This window comes from Phyllostomus discolor, chromosome 13 (genome assembly GCF_004126475.2).
Source record: "Phyllostomus discolor isolate MPI-MPIP mPhyDis1 chromosome 13, mPhyDis1.pri.v3, whole genome shotgun sequence".
NCBI classification, from domain to species: domain Eukaryota; kingdom Metazoa; phylum Chordata; class Mammalia; order Chiroptera; family Phyllostomidae; genus Phyllostomus; species Phyllostomus discolor.
The window spans coordinates 44,282,358-44,299,092 of record NC_040915.2 but is presented as its reverse complement, the minus strand read 5'-3'; the positions used below and the strand labels follow the sequence as shown (position 1 = coordinate 44,299,092).

At 58.5% G+C, this 16,735-nt stretch overlaps 1 protein-coding gene across 12 annotated transcripts in view; it reads right to left on the bottom strand.

Annotated features, from left to right (window-relative positions):
* CLIP1 (CAP-Gly domain containing linker protein 1) overlaps positions 1 to 16,735 on the bottom strand; it is an 85,500-nt gene that overhangs the window by 12,812 nt on the left and 55,953 nt on the right. For 7 of the 12 annotated variants that reach the window (XM_036014040.1, XM_036014041.1, XM_036014045.1 and 4 more), the window contains 7 exons: positions 15,656 to 15,812; positions 14,148 to 14,313; positions 13,834 to 14,049; positions 9,932 to 12,178; positions 8,739 to 8,855; positions 6,093 to 6,199; positions 1,268 to 1,388 (listed from right to left, as the gene is read on the bottom strand). In XM_036014040.1, the coding sequence (XP_035869933.1) occupies positions 1,268 to 1,388; positions 6,093 to 6,199; positions 8,739 to 8,855; positions 9,932 to 12,178; positions 13,834 to 14,049; positions 14,148 to 14,313; positions 15,656 to 15,812 (3,131 nt within the window). The remainder of the gene's footprint in view (positions 1 to 1,267; positions 1,389 to 6,092; positions 6,200 to 8,738; positions 8,856 to 9,931; positions 12,179 to 13,833; positions 14,050 to 14,147; positions 14,314 to 15,655; positions 15,813 to 16,735) is intronic. The other 5 variants (XM_036014047.1, XM_028527686.2, XM_028527687.2 and 2 more) reach the window with 1 other exon arrangement.

The following is a 16,735-nucleotide window of genomic DNA, read 5'->3' as shown; positions in this document are numbered from 1 at the left end:
CGGTGTGTTCGACACACTGGCCCGTGCCGGGGGTGGCAGCCTCATGTGGTCGAAGGGCGGCTGCTCTTCCTGAACCCCGTCTCTCACACGCTGATCACGGGGCGCGCAGCCGCCCTGGTCCCTTTCCCGGCCCGCACCAGGAGGTGGCACCCAGCTCCGGACTCCGGGAGCCGACCGAGGCTGAGCAGGGGAGGGACTGCCTTCTCCGGCCCCTGTCCCCTTTCACACGCGGGGATGGAGGCGGGGCCACCTCCCGCAGGTACTGCAGAGGTGAGCGAGATGGGGCTGTCAGTCGTCTGTGCCCGTCACACAGTAGGACGCCGCAGTGGGGAGAGACCGGAGGCGGAGACAGATGAGCCCCTGCTCCGTGAAGTCACAGCTTGTGGGAAGTCGGAGACCGACGCCCTGGAAAGTGCTCTCGCAGCGGACGGCGCCGTGTCCACGGGAGACTCCTCGAGATGGCCCCGACTCCTCCGTCCCACGTGGGGGCGAGCGCTGGCAAAGCGGGCCGGGGGCGGGTTTCCCCTTGACACGCAGAGCAGGAACGACCAGACAGCAGGGTTCCCCGGAGCCCGCCGCTCTGAGCCCCGGGCCGGCACTTGGGGCCGACTGGGGGGGAGCGCCCGGCAGACCCGGTTCCGAGTCGGTGCCCAACGACTTGCACCGGAAACCTCCGTGGTTCAAATGCGGGCGCGAGCCGGCCGGGCGGCCTGCCCCCCCCGCCGCGACACAGGCTCCCGTGTGCCACTGCACGCGAGCGCACGTCCACACACGGCTCCACGGGGACACGTCTGTCACGTCACTCTCTTTTTTTTTTTAATTCAAAGACAAGCACAGTTCTAGCTACAAACAGCTGCCAACCCTCACACCGACACCACGCTGGGAATCTGCTCCCTCAAAACCAGCTCTGACGAAAGGAAACAAACACCCGAGAGGAAAGAACGTTCGAACCCAAGCAGCGGGAGGAAGGAGCTGCCGTCCCTTCGCGTGTAAAACGCTCTGCTCTCACGTCGGCCAATCAAGACCTTGGCCGCCACCTGCTCGCAAGTTCCCAGCCTTCCACGGACTCGGACCCGAGCCCTGCCGCCGCAGCACGCGGGCAAAGAGGGGGCACGTAACCCAGCTGAGGGGACGTCCCACCCGGCCCCGGGAGCTCAGGCTGGAGCTGTCCCCATGCGGCCCCCGCCAGCCCGCCGGCCCGCCAGCCACACAGACGGCACACGGCAGCCAGCAATGCCGCCTGCGCCCACCCCGGCGGCCCCCTGACCTTCTGGTGGGTCGAGACTTCGTCCCTCCGCCTCCCCAGCTCCTCGGCAAGTTTCACGTTCTCCTCCTGCAGCGCCGAGAGCTGCTGGGACTTCTGGGCCGCTGCCTGCTTCAGCGTCTCTCTGCAAGGACAGTGGGTGCGCGGTTACCATAGAAACAAGACAGGCACGGAAACTGTGGGAGACGAGTGGCCCCACGGCGCCCGCCGGGGAAGATGTATCTGGGCCGCGTGCCCGGCGGGGTCCGTGATGACGGGAGGGGCCGGGCGGCGCTGACCTCTCGGGAGGAGGCTGCCGCCCGCGGTGCCTGCACGCTTCAGAGAAGGACGGAGGACACACCGCATGCAGCCTCTGGCCGCCCACGCTTCCCTCACTTCTGAGCCCTCCCCGCACAGAGTGCAGCGCTCCTCGGAGATAAGGGACAGGGGGGACGGCCGGTGCACCCCGTCTCTCAGACTGCGCCCATCAGGAGGTAAAACTGAACCTGTGGTGCAGACAAGGGGGCTCGAGTCGCCGCCGGGCGCTCTGTTCTGACCGCACGCGTCCGCACCCCGCTTTTCCCGGCAGGAACCAGCATCTACGGGTCTCGCTGGCTGGTGTCTGTCACCACCGAGTACCGGCTCGAATCTCAGTGTGTCTGGGGGTCAGCTGGGGGTGGGGTTCCGAGGGGAAGGCAGCTGTCTAGTTACGTGACGGGGGTTTCATCTGGACTGTACTCTTTCCATGATGCTCATGTGTAATTAAAAGAAGTAAATACAAACAGAGCCTGCTCACCCGTCTCATCAATATTAGCACATAGCACAGGAGCAGGTAAGCCCACTTACTAAGCATGTTTGCAAGATTTTTGAGATTAATCCAAGATATACATCCCAAATCACCCTTCACACGGGGGCTCTCAAAATATTTCATCTGATCACTGGGTTTCAGCTCCGGGCTACCGCGGGCCCTGAGGCGATTATGGTTTTAAGTCTGCGCTGGCCACGCGCCATCGGGTGAGCTGTCTTGCGTGGCTGAACTCTGAGTCCAGTCATCTGGGTACGGAGCCATCTGCTGACGCATGGGCGCGTCTATTTTTAACTCCGAGTGTCTGAGGGGTGGTGGTGCTCGGCTCCCCGGCCTGCGTGGTCGTTAATTCTCTGTCCACCGGGCATGTGAGCACAGGGACGGGCGCGTGAAGGTTTGGGGGAGTGAATCTTCTACAGAGCAATTCTCTTTGCGTGTTAAATCTGGCGTTTCACAGAGGTGTTTATTTAGCAAGGGAAGGAAAACTGGGATGGGGGACTTTTAGCTTCAGGTGATCAGCCATTCCAAACCCGGAAGGCTTGATTTCAGCTACGGATCAAAACACACACACACACACACACACACACACACACACACACACACACACGACAGCTGAAGTCCATCCTTGTCTGAAATCAATGAACTCCTAGCCCTGGCTGGCGTAGCTCAGGGGATTGAGTGCAGGCTGCGAACCAAAGCATTGCAGGTTCGATTCCCAGTCAGGGTACAGGCCTGGGTTACAGGCCATGACCCCCAGCAACCACACATTGATGTTTCTCTCTCTTTCTCCCTCCCTTCCCTCTCTACAAATAAATAAAATAGAATCTTTAAAAAAAAATGCACTTGTCCTCTTGAGCCATTACTTTAAAAATAAATAAATAAATAAATAAAATAAAATCAATGAACCCCTGATAAAACGGAAGATGTTGCTTATGGGGAAGCCGCCAGGAGCCAAACCTCTCGCGCCCAGGTGGACGGACAAGGCCCTCGTCGGGGGCAGGTGGTCTCTGTGTCCGTCTGTGCGGCCCGGGGGCGAGGCCTGTGACTCTGTCCTCTCTATTGGAGACTTTCACCTCGTACAGTTGGGTAGGTCCCTGGTGGTGTCTCCTGAGAGCCCACCGCAAGGAGAATTAACACAAGGAGTCTAAGAAATATCATCCAGTCCTAAGGGTTGGTTTAACGTTCAAAACCCTACAAATCGCCTTTGTGTGCGTTTTCTCCTTCAGTCCTCCAACCCTGAGAGGGCTCATCGCATCATCCGTGTTTTAAAAACGAGACCCCGGAGGCCCCGGGTGCTGAAGAGACCCGCCCCAAATCGCCGAGGCGGGAAGCTGTGGCAGCGAGGACCCGGGACCCAACCCCGGCCGAGGGCCCGCCTCCAACACAGAAGCTCCTCCTTTCTTCCGAGCGTGGCGGGTGCCTGGCTTCATGGGGGGCGGGGGGGGGGGGGGGGAGGCTCTCGCAGCCCGACTCCCGGGGATACACTAAGGAGTGATTCTAGAAGTACCTACAGCTGGACTTCTAAACGTTCTTAAGGCTACTTTTCTTTCTACGCGCCCAGAGATCGTGAAACGGAAAAGAAGGATGCCACGTTTTAAAACCGGGGCAAAATAAGCAATGATTCACGTTGACTCGCAAACACGAGACTTATTACGAACTGATCACGGATCTACTAACGGCCGTGCCGGACGTGCCCCCGATTTACCACCGTGGCACGGGGCGAGCAAGGACGGAAACCAGATTGCTCATTAGGTCTCCGCCAGGACTCAACATCACGCAGCAGGGAGAGGCCGTTTCACCCTTCTCCTCGGTCTGCAAAGAGGGGCCGGCTGGCCCCCATCGAGCGTTCCCCCAGGACCAGCCCGGTCGGCACGCAGAGGAGCGGAGGACATGTGGGGCCCCCCAAGTCGAGGGCAGTGTCCCGTGGGGGGCAGTCCCCAGCAGCCCTCCCGTGTCTCTGGGGCTGTCCCTTTTCCCCCGAGGAACTGCGGGCTGGCAGGGGACGCCAGGAGCCCCGTGCCGGCCGAACCGCCCCAGCCCGCAGCTCTGAGGACCCTGAGGACCGGCGGGGCAGTCACAGGGCTGGGCTTTTGGTCTGTTCTCTGAGAAGCACTGTTCCCATCCCACGGGACATTCCTGTCGGCGGGTCCCTGAAGTGTGGCCAGGTCCAGGGCGGGGACAATGAGACTCTGGGGCCAGGGCCTCTCTTCACACCTCCCCCCGCCCCCCGCAGCGCCTGGCCTACATCACCGGGGCGTCCCCCCAACCCGTGCCCCACTCCTGCTGATGGAAGACATGGCCCCCTCATGCCTGGTGGGCCGGGAAGAAGGCTGAGAATCTGAAGCAGCCTGGCTCCTCACCTGGGCCACCCCCTCCCGTCGGAGGGCCGGGGAGCGTCGGATGGCTGGGTAGCGTGACTGCGGGAGGAAGGCGGGGGGGGGGGGGGGGGGGGGGGGGCCGGGCCGGGGGGAGGCAGCAGCAGGCCGGTCTCCTGCGGCCACCCCTCTGCTGCCACAGGCAGGGGGCCGCGCTCTCTTTATTCAAGGGGACCGTGCAGAAGGGGATGCAGAAACAATCTGTCTCCTAGGAGACGTGACGCCACCCCACACTCTGGGGGCAGCGGCATGACGACAGCTCCGTGAGGACGTTAGACACTCACATACCACACCCTCAGAGCGACCCCCGAGAGACTCTGAAGCCTGGTGGCAGGAAAGGGGAGCTTCACCCAACGCAGAGCGCTCCGGGCTGGACGGGCCACAGCCCTGCCCCTCCACCACCGGGCTCAGAGGTGGGGGGGGGGGGCGCGCCAGGCAGGGGCTCAGAGCCTCACTCACCAGCTGCCCGGGTAACACGGTGAACTACAGTGAGCTACAGTGAACTCAGGGCCCCAGGGCCCCGGGTGGGCATGACCACAGGTGTCCCAGGGCAGGGGTGGGTGGGGGAGGCCCTGAGCTGTGCTGATCCCGCCCGGCCCCCATCCCGCAGGCCTCATCCCCATCCCCATCACTGGGCTTCACCAGGTCACGGAGTGGAAGTGCCTGCGGCTCCGGCGGGGCTGTTTCCAGCAGGGCTTTGAGAACTCTCAGGGGAGCTAGACACGGACTCGTTCAACCCCAGCCTGATCAGCAAACAGTGTTGGGGACGGTAACTCAGAACAGCAGTTTGGAAGTGGCGCTTTTGCTTTTGCCCGAACCCCACCTGTTGGATCGGAACTCCGAATGAACGATATGAACCCCTGGCGGGGGAGGGGGCAGGGGCCGCACAGGGTTCGTCTCCATACCCTCCCAGTTTCACTGTACGGCGCCCGACAGGCACGCCCGAGCGCTCACCAGGCTCACCGGCTCCCGAGTTTCAGTCTCACACACCTGGCACAGCGCGGCTCTCCGAACGGAGGGGCACGGTGGGTGGCGTCTGCACCCTGCCTGTCACCGGCAATGCCGGCAGAACTGCCGTGGGCACGGTCAGAAAGACCGACCTTGAGCGGCTGCGCTGGCCAGGGAAGCGCGGCCGGCCTGTGTGCGTGCCTGCCGTCAGGGCGGCCGTCTGGTGGGCGAGTCTCGACACGGAGAAGCCTTGCAAAACTCTGCTCGATTAATTTCTATGCCAGGAGATCTGGCTAGTCTTAAAGATCAGGATTGTTGGTAATCTCAGGAATACTGTGTGGGTTTTTTTGCTCCCACGGAAAGGGGTTGGAGGGATTTACCACTAAAGGGTCTGACGCGGCCAGGCGTCAAGACGGGCCATTGGGTAACCGCCTGCAAGGCCCCGAGTCCGCCTTTCACGAGGCCTCAGGACGCCACACCCGAACCCCAGGCGTCCTAACCCTCGGCCTGCACACATACAGGGCATCGGGGTCTTTCCCGTGGTGCCCCTTGTGGTCACGGGCACAAGGGCTGCCTCGATGGGGCCAGAGCATCCTCGGGGCGGGAGGGCGGCGGCTCTCGCTTCTCGCGCTTGGCAAGTGCTTTCAGCAATGACCGGCATTGTTTCCCCTTTCTCCGTTTTAAGGAAGCGCCCGACTCCTCCCCAAGGGGATGAACTCACATTTCCTTCCTGAACTCCTCCATTTTCTGGTTCTCCGCGGTCAGGAGTTCCTTGGATTTGTTCAGCTCCTCCACGTTCTTCAGGTTGTTTTCCTTCAGCGTGTCCAACTTGAAGACCAAGAGAAAAGAGCCTGGTGAGTGGTCATTCCACATTCCAGTGACATGGCTGAATTACGACATGATTCACGAAGATGCGCGTTAAAAAACAGGTGAAACGAGTCACTTATTTAAAAAAAAAAAGGGGGGGGGCCTGGGTGAGGAGAGGACAAACGCACAGTGTCTGGAAAGTGCGAACCTCTCCTCACGGCCGGTCGGACACTCCCTGCACGCCTCGCCAAAACGCCAACTAAACCGCTCCGTAAGACACAACAAAAGTTTCCTTTCGCCTTGTGCGCCACTACCGGCGTTTATCACTGAGCTTGCTATTCGAGTCTGAGCCATCTTAAAGAATAAAAAAACAAGAAATAAACTGTAAAGGCATGGCCATCAGAAGGGGTTGTTCTTTGTCATGAGAACAGACCCCTTTCCTTCCCCATCGATTAGTGAGTTAGGATATGACATTTTCAACACCAGCACCAAATTTACATAGCCCTCATGAAAAAAAATTACCTGGCTCGTGTGGCTCAGTGGACTGAGTGCTGGCCTGCGAACCAAAGGGTCGTCAGTTCGATTCCCAGTCAGGGCACAGGCCTGGGTTGTGGGCCAGGTCCCCAGGAGGGGGCACATGAGAGGCAACCACACATGGATGTTTCTCTCCCTTTCTCCTTACCTTCCCCTTTCTCTAAAAATAAATAAAATTGTTTTTCTAGTTATTAAATTACTTGAATGAAAATATTTGTAAATGGGAAAAAATTAGTCATCCATCTGCACTTCAATCTGAAAAGGGAAAAGTCATGTAGTAAGATTGAAAAGCACCCTGACTGGTGTGGCTCAGTGGATTGGGTGTCGTCACACAAACCAAAAGGTTGCCGGTTCAATTCCCAGTCAGGGCACATGCCTGGGTTGCGGGGTAGGTCCCCAAGTTGGGAACAAGCAAGAGGCAACTGATCAATGTTTCTCTTGCAAATCGATGTTTCTCTCCCTTTTCCCCCTCCCTTCCCCTCTCTCTAAAAATAAATAAATAAAACCTTAAAAAAAGAAAAGCATGACCAAAAGGCCCTCTCACACACACCCAGCCCCATCACCTGCCTGCAGGAGGACACAGACAGCTCGGGGTGGGTTACGGCAATGAGCGAGGGCGTGAGCAGCTGCAGGTTCCGGCAGGGGCTGGAGCTCTGGGTGTGGAGCCCTCACCGAGGATGGGGAGCTCGCCACGGGCCCCCCATGACTGCCCATCACACGGTCGGTGGCCGGGGGGTGGGGGTTCTGGAGCCGTGCTGGCTTTCTGGGGCTTGGGTAGTTATCCCCCACAGCCAGAGACACTTCTCTATGTCACGTGTCACCAGTCAGGAGTCCTAAAAACTGTCCTGCTAGTTTTTACACCGCCATCTTCCTTTTAATGCCCTCTAACATTTCAGATTCACAGAAAAAAAAAAAATCACAGTGGGCCCGAAAAACGACTCCTCCGGCCTCGTACTCCGGCCATCACAAAGGCACCGGGGCACGCAACGGGGGCACGGTTCTCCCCACGTCTCTCCGCTGAGGCTAGAGACACTCGCTGAAACCTTCTCCTTTACCTCGGCTTCTCATTTTGATGATCATCAATGATTTTCTAATGCTTTTATATTTTTAGCTTCAGTCTTCTCCAAGGACTGTCAGTTCTATCAATATACTGCCTTCCACATCAAGTTTTATTCACCCTGTAATTCTGTCAAAACATTCATGTCCCTTAAAGATTTCCATCTCAGACTCCCCCCCCCCTCATAATGAGGAGGCCTAGTCCTCAGAGCAGCTGTTCAATGAGGCTGTCCCTTCCCTTGCTTTGATTCCTTAACATCTTACCTGCTTATCGCTTTAAAAAGCACCCCAAATTCTACCAAATGTTATATCGCTATTTCAGCGAATCAACCTGCCTAGGATTTAGGTGACATCTTTTCTAAGACAGAAAGGATTGCTATGAGTTGGGAGGGAGGGTAGAGAGGAAGGAAATTTAAAAAAAAAAAAAAAAGGGTGTAAGAATAAGAATGCTACTCTTGGACAGAATCAAAATGATCTGGACACCATAAAGTTGCCCGGCACCCAGGAGTGACTAAGTCAAGGCGACACAATTGGGAGCCGGTACCGAACTAGGCCAAGGAAAGGCCTTCGTCAAGCCCAGTGCTGAGGAATGAAGTTTAGTGGCTCAGCACGGCGAGAAGTCGAGCGGAAAGAGGACCTGCCCTAAGAAAAAAGACACAAAAACTAGAGGAGGTCACCAGTACCTCCTCTCGTCAGTTCCATCACTGACCGATGAACCGCCATAGGGGGCCATGCTGTCGGGGTTTCCCTCTCATTTTTAAAAGGCTGATCCTGCTAAGTAGTAAGTCATAAATAATACGCTTTATTCAACAGTCTCATGGTTCTGGTGGGTGCTCGCCCCCACTAACAGAGGTCGGACCCGAGCGAGGCCGCACTCCAAAAATAAAGGACCCCGGGTCAGTCAGTGGTCGGACGCCCCATGAGGTCCACGGGCGGTCCTCTGTACAAAAAGCCACTCAAGTCTGATTACTTCGCTCTGCAGCTTCTCGTTGGTCTGCTTCGTGTCCTCCAGCGAGGCCAGAGTGGCGGTCTTCTCCTTGGTCATCTGCTCCACGATCTGCATGGCGTCGTCCGCCGTCTGCGCAGCCTGGACACAGGAGGGCACAGTGAGAGGGGCGGCCGCCCGGCCTGTGCGCCGCGGGCACCGCACAGACAGGAGGGGCCGGCCTCTCGGCAACTTGGGAGCCCGGGACCAGAAGGGTCTCTGCTCCCGACCCCCACACGTGCTCTTCAGGCCGCGTGGAGACGGACCTCAGACCCGAGTGCCAGGCCCGCGTCCCAACGGCAGCCCTGCCCGTCCTCCTGGCTCACGGGCGGGAGAAACCGTTCAGTGGTGACCGGGGGCAGCACCCTCGTACGGCTGAGTTTTTCTCTTCCTCCCGCTCCCCGCTAGGGAGGAGCTAAAACACTACCGCTGCTCTTTTCGAATCTGGGGCTTTGGAAAATGCTCAGAATTCAGGCTGGAAAATTTTCCAAAATAAAAATAAAAATTATTTGGGCAATTATTATAACATGAGGGTCACGTGTCGAATGAGAAGCACTGAGTGGGAAAGTCTGTGAGAAGCTGTGGGTAATGAATGTAAACACGGCTGTGAATAAAAAAGATAGTGTGAACATGGAAACAAGTCCTTGGCTGACAACGTCTTAAAAACAGCCATAAAACGAATGAAGGTCTCTGCAGGCACCGGCTCGCACCTCCCGTGGCCCAACTGGGCTCACGGGACTTCGTCCCGGTGACCAGCCATGGCGGCGTCTCCCCACGCCCAGTGGGCACACGGCACGTGACGGGTGGCAGCCAAATGGAAGGTGCCACGTGTTGCAGCGTGTGCCTCTCTTACGACGGTCCGTAAGCCTCCGAGGGCCACGTGTGACTTTACCGTGAGAATCCCCCCCAAGTTAAATATGTGTATCCTTGTTATTCACAGTTGGCGTTTCGGCCTAATGGAGAGAGACTACTGCAGTTAGACATTTAGTAGAGATCTGCCCTTGCAGGCGGCAACAGACAGCGTGAGACACAGGAGCGCCTGCCTCGGCGGGGCGGGCGGGCTGCCACGCACGGGGGCAAGTGCGGGGGGCCCCCCGGCCACCGAGGAGTTAAGTGAGTGAGTTAGTGCACGGGGTTAGTGGTCCGGGGCTCGGCACTGGAACCTCCTCCCCCTTTACCGTCAGCGAGCGCAGCGTCTCGAGCTCTCTAATTCTAAGAGTGAGCTTGCTCTTGTCTTTCCTCAAAATACGGTTTTCGTTCTGAGACTCCAGGAGGTTGGCCGAGATGTGGCTGTTGGTCTTGGCCAGCTGGCTGATCTCCTTCTGCAGGACGAAGTAGCTCTCGGCCAGCTTCTCCTTCTCCTTCAGGAGCTCGTCCCTCTTCAGCGCCGCCTCCCGCTTCTCGGCCAGCAGGCTCTGGCTGTCCTGCAGCGCCTTGGCCCGGTCGGCCAGGGCCGCCTCGTGGTCCAGCCGCAGGTCGTCCAGGATCGCCGTGAGGCAGGTGTGCAGCTCCTGCAGCTCCGCCTTGGACTTGGACAGGGAGGCGAAGTCGCCCTTCAGGGTCTCGATGTTGGCGGCGAGCTGCGCCGTCTCCGCGGCCAGCAGCTCCTTCTCCTTGAGTATCTCCGCCACCTTCTGCTCCGAGGCGGCCTTCTCTTGGGCCAGCGCACAGTTCTCGGACTGCAGCGTCTCGGCGCAGGCCCTGACCTCATCCAGCTCCTGCTGCAGGAGCGCCACTCGCCCGCGGAGCTTGCTGTGCTCGTGCAGGGAGGACTCGCTGTCCTTGGCTCTGGCTTCCTTCTCCAGCAGCAGCGACTGCTGCGCCGTCTGCATCTCTTGGCTCAGTTTCTGACACTCCTCCTGCAGCACGCCCTTCTCGGACCAGCAGGTCTCGAGCTCAGCGTTCAGGCTCTCCCTGGCTTGCTGGATGCTCGTGTGCTCTTTCTCCAGGTGCCTCTTGGCGCTCTGAGCCTCCTTCAGCAGCAGGGACAGCTCGCGCTGGGTGGCGGCCAGCTCCTGGTTTTCTCTCCGTCTCTCCTGCAGCTCCTTCTTCAGCACGTCGAGGGTGCCCAGCAGCTTCATCTTCTCCTGCACGGCCACCCTCCTGCTCGCGCACTCCTCGTCGTACTTCCGTTTCAGCTCTCCCATGGCGTTGGCGGAGTTCTCTCTTTCGGCAAGCAGGTCTCCGTTCCGCATTTCCAGCGCGGCTTTTTCTTTCAAGGTGCTGTCGAGCTGCTTCTTGACCTTGCAGATTTTCTGACACGCCGTGTCCCTCTCGGAAGTCAGGTAGGCGAGCTTCTCGTTCAGGCTCACCTCGGCGCGGGCGGCCTCATCCGAGCACTGGCTGAGCCTGTCGGCCAGCAGCCTGTTCTCGCGAGCCAGGTCTTCCTTCTCGGCCAGGTGCCTCCTCTCCGACGCGGCCAGGGTCTCCTTCTCGTGCAGGAGCTGCAGGCACTCGGAGTCCGTGACCGCCCGGCTGGCCTGAATCTCCTCCAGCAGCTTTGCGAGGCTGCCCTTGGCGGCCTGGAGCTGCAAGGTCTCCAGCTCCGCCTTCCTCAGTGCTTTGCTGGCGCCGTCCAGCTGCGCGCGCAGCCCGCTGGCCTCGGCGCTGAGCAGTTGTTTGATTTGCAGGGCAGCCGCCAGGCTGGCGTTCAGCTTCTCCTGCTCCTGCTGCAGCGCGTCCTTCTCCAGCTGCAGGTCCCGGCTGCTCTGCAGGAGAGCGTCTCTCTCGGCCTTTAAGGCCGCGCACGTGTTTTCAAGGCCTGCCTGCCTCTCGGACGCCGACTTTTTCTGGGCTGTGAGGTCTGTGACCTCCTGCACCAAGGCTCTCTGGTCTCTGGTCAGCTCCTCGTAAGCGCTCCGGAGCTTCTGAATCGTTTCGTCTTTCTCTTTCGCCAGGGCCAGGTGCTCGGTCACGAGCTTCTTGGCGTGACTGTCCAGGCGGTCTTTTTCCTCCCAGCCCTTCTGGCACTCGGCGGTCAGGCTGTCTTTGCTGAGCCGGAGCTCTTCTACGAGAGCCTGCAGGGTTGCGTTGGAGGCCTGCAAGGAGTTGTTCTCCGTGTGTATCTTCAAGAGCTCTCCCTGCGCGGTGTCCACCTCTTGGAGCAGTTTCTCCCTCTCAGCAGCCAGAGCGTCGCCGCGGCGCTGCTCCTGCTGCCACAGCCTCTCGGCCTCCCGCTTCTCCTCCAGGACCTTCTCCTTCTCTAGATTGAGAGTGTCGTTTACGGACCACAGCTTCTGCTGGTCTTCCTGCAGCAACGTTATCTTGGCCTCCACCTTGACCAGCTTGGACAAAAGCGAACCCTTCTCTAACTTTAAAGCGTTCCCCTCCTGCGCGAGAAGCTGCTTCTCGGATCTCAGACCCCTCAGCTCTTCTGACATGAGCTCAATCTCTTTTCTGGCTGATGTTAACAAATAGGTTAGCGACTACAGGAACAAAAGGTGGGAAGAATGGAAACAAAATGAAATCAAGCAGACAAATGCAAGCCCAAATAACTTAAGGTAACCTGAAAGTCACGGAAGCTAAAACTCTTTCCTACAGGGAAGGTCACGGGCACTGCCTGGGGAACCAAGGGAAGCGCCTAGGGGAACGAGCCGGCCCGTGCAAGGGGGCCACAGGGCAGAGCGGCTCTGTCTGCGGAGTCTGCCGCAGCGGTCGGCTCACTCGGTCTTGGCGAGGGCCTTTCCAAGTGGTCCCTGACAGCTGCCTAGGAGGTAAAAAAACAGGAGCGTGGTTCTGACATCAGGGCGTGAGATTCTCCCCTGCCGTTCTAGTTATCCAATAATTCCTAGGGAGGGATTACTTCATTCTTTCACAGAAAGAATGCACAAAAATTCTTTAAAAACAGAATCCAATGAACTATAAAAAGTGTATTAAAAAAAAGGTGGGGGGAGGGAGAGATGACACTGTGGCTCTCGGGTCACTGCGGGACCTCACTTCCTGAAGGACGACCACGGGCCCGACACGGATGTGGTCCCGTGTGGCACAGAGGATTTCGAGGGAAACAATGAAAAACCGGAGCCTGTCCGGATAAAGGGAACCACAAAGACAAAAGACCTGGAAGTCACCGCCAGTGTCCGACGGCTCGTGGAATTTTAGGAGTCTCGCACGGAGACGAGAAAGCCCTGACGGCCAGCGTGCGGGAGAGGGACGTTCAGGCACCGCGTGCGTGACACGTGTCACGTCACGGTCCCCTCAGCCCACGGCCGTAAGTGGGGTCTGTCTCCTGTCCTACTCGGGCTCTTTCTGCGCCTTCTCCCTGCCGAACGCCTCCTCTGCCAACGTTTCTCTGACACGTTAAAGATAATTAAAGGGAGGCATTCACTTTTCTTGGAGCAAGTTAAATAGTAACAGGAAAAACTTAAATGGTAGTAGGAGGGTTGTGCTGAACTTCCTTAAGTTACCAGGTCAAAAAAGACCTGTGGGGTGGGGGTGGGGGGGCCGGGCAGAGGTCCGGCCCCAACACCAGGAAGCAGTGAAATGCACCGCGTCCTACGCTACGGGGCGGCAGGAGCTTCCTCGCAGCCCCGGACCTGGCTTCCTGGTCCGTAAGCTCACGGTGTCTCCCTGGGGACACAGCACAGTGCCCGCCGGAGTCCCTGCTCGAGAACTTCCCCCTGAGGGCTCTGTGCCTCCAGCCGGGCTCCACTCCCTGCTCACCTCCTCACCTGGCCTCGCCTCTGGCCTTTCTGCAACGGGTCCCTCCTCACCCTAGCGCAAGCTGGCAGCGAGAGGGCCAAGATTAGAGGAACGCACGCCTTCCTCTAATCTTGGAGCAACAGAGATCTGTTACAAGCAAGCGACGTGAGACTCTGTGACAGCCAGGACAAGGGGGGTGGGGACCACATGGGACGCTCAGGGGAGAGACCTGCAGCCATCGCTGTCCCTGAGCATAATGGCGGCTGGCACAGGGCACCTGAAGCCACAGGCGTGTGACTCCCCTCTGGGTTGCATGCCCTTGGAGGGCCACAGTTTGCAAAGGCCCCCCGGGCTCATCCCATTGGCTGCCGCAAGCCGAGAGCCCTTCTGGCCTCCGCCCATGGCTGGCCGAGCGAGCGCGGTTCTCCCCACCGCCACGTACTCTGGCTTTGTCGGCCTGCTTCCTCAGCTCCACCGTCTCCTGCAGCAGGTCCCGGTGCTGCTCCTGCGCCACCGCCAGCCGCTGCTCCGCGTCCTGCAGCCGCTGCTGCAGCTCCCGCACCGCCTCCTCGTGCTTCGCCCGGGTCTCGGCGCTGGCTCCCTCGTACCTGGCTTTCAGGTCCTGGCACTGGTTGTGGCTCACTTCCGCCTTCTTCTCCTGCGGAACCCCGAGAGACGGAGGGAGTCGCCTGGCCCCGCGGGGACCCACCCCACTGTGCCCCCGCCAGCAGACGGGCCCACCGGCCGCCTCCTTACCAGGTCCAGCAGCTTTTCCAGCAGCTCTCGCTTTTCCACCTCGTGCTTTTCAGCCGCTTCTCGCTGGCTCTGTTCGGCCTTGAGCGTCGCTTCTGCAAGGCTTCTCTGCAGAATGCCTGCGCCCTCGTTGGCCTTGGTGAGTTTCAGCTGCAGTTCTTCTATGTTTCTAGAACAAGTTCGACACAAGGTGTCAAGTTTCCCGAAAGAATGCTTTGGATTCTGGAGCTCTACTAAAAAGACACTATGTTAACAAGTATATTAATGATCATGACTACGAAGAGTAATTAATAACGTCTGAAATAAGCAACAGCAAAAAAGTGCTTGACTTGCCCTGAAGGATCATTTTAACAGCTGTCACAAACACGTGATCTAGAGCAGCAGCTACTGTAACTGTTAGGGTTACTTGATGTCAACAAATCTACGAGGAAATAGGAGTAAAAAGCAAACGTGTTGAGAGTATTTACCAAGTTTCAAAAGTTACCAGACCAGGTTATCAAAAACTCATCCTAGTGATGACGCCTGAGAACAATGAGACAGAAAAACGACGACAAGTGACTGGAGGTTCCTGGCTTATGGACAGCCAGGCGGTCGGGCGAAGATGTTCAGCCACCGTGGGGAACCAACCTAGAGGACGGCGGCGGCAGAGGGGAACCTGGGCGGCAGGCGCCCTGGGTGTTACACCTATAAACTTCCCTGAGACACCGAGCCCCCGCCGCCAGCCGCACCCGCCCACGCCAAGGCTGTGCCAAGCTGGCCCAGGGGGCCCGGCTGTGCGTGGTGCCGGGTGGAAACAGAAGTTTGCCAAGTGGTAACACATTCTGAATCGGATGCCTCATGGTCCTAAAATGTCCTCTGAAAGATTTTGCCTCATGAAAATGTTTGGTTTTTACATGGCAGCTACCAAAAGGAGGAAGAACATCCAGGCGACACAGCTGCAGGAGGAGGAGGAGGAGCAGAGAGGAAGGTACCAGAAGCTCGAGTGCTGAGGACGCACGACGGAGCGGGTCTCGCAGCTCGGGCCCAGGGACCAGGCTGCTCGGAGCAGACAGACACCTCAGCCAGGGCCCGAACCTCACCCAGCCTCCGTTTCTCTTCCTTTGGCACGGGAGCAGCCATGTGCTCGCCTCACAGGATGATTACACACACTGTACACACAGCTGCCAGCAGAGCCCACGGCACACGGGCAGCCCGTACAAAGGGTTACCTGTCGCCACATTGAAACGGGTGAAGATACTTCTAACTGCCTGTAAAAGACGCTGCTACTGCGGTTGGGTTGGTAAACTACTACCCTCTCTCAGCAAGTCAACGAAAGGCTACAATGTTGCATTCGCAAGAGGTTCCATGGTGGAGGATTGGAACACACACCCACGGGGGAAAAGGAAGCGGCAGGAAGCAGAACGTGAGAACTCGGCCACCTGCCTGGCAGACCTGGGCTCCCCCACCTGGACCCACACCGGAGCCGGCCTGCGCCAGCTCTCGCTGCCGTCCGTCTGTCCGTCCGCACGTACCTCTCCTTCAGACGCAGCTCGTCATTCATTCTGGTCAGCTGAGAGGAGTTGTCGCCTGACATTCTCATGATTTCCGCGATGTCGTTCTCCAGTTTTCCTTTTGCCTTTATCAGCTGCTCTTCTCTCTCGTCTCGCTCCCTGAATTTCGCCTCCATGTCTGGACACACACAGAAGATAACAGCGCTGCGGCGTTACCGTCAACAAAACGTACCGCCTGCGTCCTGCACGCCACGCCTTGCCCTGGGAATGCACACCTACAGCAATCCCTGCGGACATCACATTCCAGCAAAGACAGCAGACACTGAACACGATCGATCAAGAAAAAAATAGCCCTGGCTGGCATAGCTCGGTGGATTGAGTGCGGGCTGTGAACCAAAGCATCGCAGGTTCGATTCCCAGTCAGGGCACATGCCTGGGTTGCAGGCCACGGCCCCCAGCAACCGCACATTGATGTTTCTCTCTCTCTCTCTCTTTCTCCCTCCCTTCCCACTCTAGAAATAAATAAATAAAATCTAAAAAAAATAATAAAACAGTATAATGACAGTGCTAAGTGCTAAGAAGAAAACACCACAAGTGGAGACAGGAGCCTGAAAGAAGTTGTGGGGGGTGAATCTGAGACCGGCCCCGTGAGCTGTGACACTTCGGCAAAGGCCTGAAGGCAGCGAGGGAAGAGGGGCCTGCCGGCAGAGGGGAAGCAGGTGCAAAGGCCCCGGGGCAGGAGCAAGCTTGGCACTCGGCATTGCCAGGGAGGCCACCGGGGCTGAGGCGGGAAGAACAGTGGGGGAGGCAGTGCCAGGTGGAACCAGGGAGCAAGCAGGGCCCAGCACCCGTTGGGACCACAGCTGCTTCCCTCCGTGTGAGACGGAGCCACTGGCGACCCTGAGCAGGAAGGGACATCAGCTGGCTGGGTGCTGAAGGGTCGCTCTCGCCGCTGTGCTCAGAACAGAATGAAGGGGACAAGGGCAGAGGCGGGAGGACCAGGAGGCCTGCGGTCACAGCGGCTCAGACGGGAGAGGGCCGGCCGGGATCCAGGACGACAGTGGGAGCGGAGGGACGGGCCGACACTGTCCCGTCTGGGCA